The sequence below is a fragment of the Dipteris shenzhenensis genome, chromosome 21 (assembly GCF_047967505.1).
Source record: "Dipteris shenzhenensis isolate YYH24624 ecotype China chromosome 21, Dip_SZ_1.0, whole genome shotgun sequence".
Classification (NCBI taxonomy): Eukaryota; Viridiplantae; Streptophyta; class Polypodiopsida; order Gleicheniales; family Dipteridaceae; genus Dipteris; species Dipteris shenzhenensis.
This window is the reverse complement of record NC_141616.1, coordinates 11870061-11872592: the sequence shown is the minus strand read 5'-3', so window position 1 is coordinate 11872592 and position 2532 is coordinate 11870061. Positions and strand designations below refer to the sequence as shown.

At 44.6% G+C, this 2532-nt stretch overlaps 1 protein-coding gene across 1 annotated transcript; it reads left to right on the top strand.

Moving 5' to 3' along the window:
- The first annotated feature begins 1060 nt into the window (after positions 1–1060).
- On the top strand, positions 1061–2288 carry LOC147888492 (uncharacterized). The gene is made up of 2 exons (XM_087392931.1): positions 1061–1564; positions 1689–2288. The coding sequence occupies exons 1-2, from the start codon at positions 1120–1122 to the stop codon at positions 2060–2062; spliced, it is 819 nt and encodes a 272-aa protein (XP_087249057.1). The 5' UTR covers positions 1061–1119; the 3' UTR covers positions 2063–2288.
- Positions 2289–2532: the final 244 nt, after the last annotated feature.

Genomic DNA, 2532 nt, shown 5'->3' with positions numbered 1-2532 from the left:
TAAGTTTCATATGGCAGATTGTAAGATTGCAACCACTCCCATGGAACAGAGTTTGAAACTTACTAAAGATTTAGACAAGCCTACAATCAATGACAGGTACTACATGCAACTCATTGGATCTCTTATATATCTAACTATCACTCGGCCAGATATTTGTTATGCAGTAAGCTCACTAGCACAGTTTATGGACACGAGCACCCGTTCGTTGCTATTGTAATCTTCCAACCCTCTCTGTGTGTTGCTCCTTTTATCCACTTATCATTTTCAAAGAATCAACGTAACACATTATAATTATATCCATATCGCATACATTTTTGAACTCTCTTAAAATCGGATCGGTATGTGAATGAAGGAAATCGGTATGTGAATGAAGGAATATGACTTACCGTTTTAATGCCTTTGAATTGAGCTTGTTTTGACTCTGACTTGGCTTGACTTGGCTTGCACTGTAGTTTGATGGTAGCCTTCTTTGATTCCCTCACGATCTCCTATCCTCTAAATGAACGATAGAATTGCATGTAGCTACTTTGCATGCATGTAAACGTCCACGTTTGAATTTAAAAAAAACCAAAATCATTAAAGATTTTACAAGTTTATAATAAAAGAATCCAATATTTAGCAAATCTAATGCGATCGTCTTCCCCCATCTCTCATCAGAGCTCGAATCAAGATTTCGATGTAAGTTCTTGGAGCCTGTGCTCCGGATTTTTCGGCCGGCATCCACGCGACTGAAAGAACTCTCATCAGTAATCAGTCCTCTTGCTTCGGAGTCCTGAGCGCGTGCGTACGTCCAGAGGAGTGAGCGTCACATGAATCACGAGAGGCTAACCACGGCGATAGATCCTCTCTCATCTGAATCCTGAGGCGTGCCGCGTGAGCACTGAGGACTGAGCAGCACTGGTCAAGCGTACTCAGTACCCTTCTGAAGGAATCATACGGTGAAGAGAGCGACAGAAACAGTGTACGCTACCGTAAATTTTACGCGTTTTCGATACAGCGTAACATTTTTCACATGCTTAGTTTTACGCGTCTTTCCAAGGTTATATATGTGGGTTTTCTACCATATCATAGTTGCAAACTGAACTTGTTTCACCTCTCTTGCTTCTTCCGACGAGTCTTATGGCGATGGATATGCCGGCATCGCTACCCTGCCCTCTCTTGTGGAGGTATTTATCTTTTCTACCCGTTATGCTCGTCTGTGCTTTAGCAGCTCGCATTTCGTCTAGTTTCGCTTCCGCTAGAGGCCTCAGCAACTGCTCCCAAGTCACCGAGCAGGCTGAGGGGCCTTACTGGATTGAGGAGGACATCGAGACTAACAACTTGAGAAGCAACATCACCTACGGCGTGCCGCTCAACCTAACAGTCCGAGTGACAGATGCCGCCTTGAGTTCTCGTCTTAACGAATGTGTCCCCATCACAAAGGCCAGAATAGACATATGGCAGTGCAGATACGATGGTGTTTACAGCGACGAGGACCTTGACAGAACGCAGGGCGAGAAATGGTTGCGAGGATACCAGAACACCAATGCTACAGGCTATGCGACATTCTACACAATTTATCCAGGTGAGTTATTACATCACTGTGCATAACGGATCTCTTATGGATTCTTCCCTGCCTGCATGTTATTACCCTTAGGCATCTTTTGATCCTCTGAACCTCAAAGCGTGTGTGTTGCACTTGTGTGAAGGTTGGTATAAAAGTCGGACAGTCCACATACACCTGAGGCTTCGCACCTACACGGACAACGGCAGCTCCAACTACGATGACACCACGCAGCTCTATTTCGACGATATTACGAGTGAGGCCATCTTTCGTGACATTTACCCTTACAACGATAGGGATGGAGATACTCGGGATACATACAACTATGCTGATGACTTGTATTCTAGCAATAACGAGCTCAAACTTTCTGGCAGCTATAAGGATGGGAAGGGATACACTAGCACTGTGGAACTGAGCGTGCCACTCCCCCAGCAAGGTCGCATATCTAGAGGAATTAGTTGTCGCAACAGTACTGGCACTTCCTTTCGAAGGGGCCAATGTAATCTCAATGTGTCCTAAGGGTGCTTGGTCATTCGACATATGACTATGCGGTACTACGAACGTTGTCAACTAGCCTTGTTTTGCGGAGTTTCGCCTTAGGATTGGAAGTTCGTTCATTATTTTTGGGTTTATGCATACAATCTTGTAAGTATTTCGTGTAACCAGGTATTTTTGCCTGATACGTACATGAAAACAGGCGACTACGCTTCAATACATCTTACCGACTCTCACGGTTTCTTTTTGAGATGCTCTCCACAGGTCGCAGCACAATAGTTCACGTTGTTTCTTTTTTTATTTCAGAAACAAAATGCGCTCTTGATGTATGGCACAGCACTTGTATCCGTGAACCCGACGTAGTTGGTAACTTCCTCGCAAGTCTAAACAACAATAGTGCGCACAGTATCCCCTCTTGGGCTTCAAGCCCGAGGTATACTGCAGACATATTCCCCAAAACTCCTATTCCGTTGGCAGAATAGGGTAGAGAGGAC

Coding starts and splice junctions, on each gene's coding strand:
- LOC147888492 (XM_087392931.1), top strand. CDS start 1,120: ATGGCGATGGATATGCCGGCATCGCTACCCTGCCCTCTCTTGTGGAGG. Junction 1,565..1,688: donor ATTCTACACAATTTATCCAG/GTGAGTTATTAC, acceptor ACTTGTGTGAAG/GTTGGTATAAAAGTCGGACA.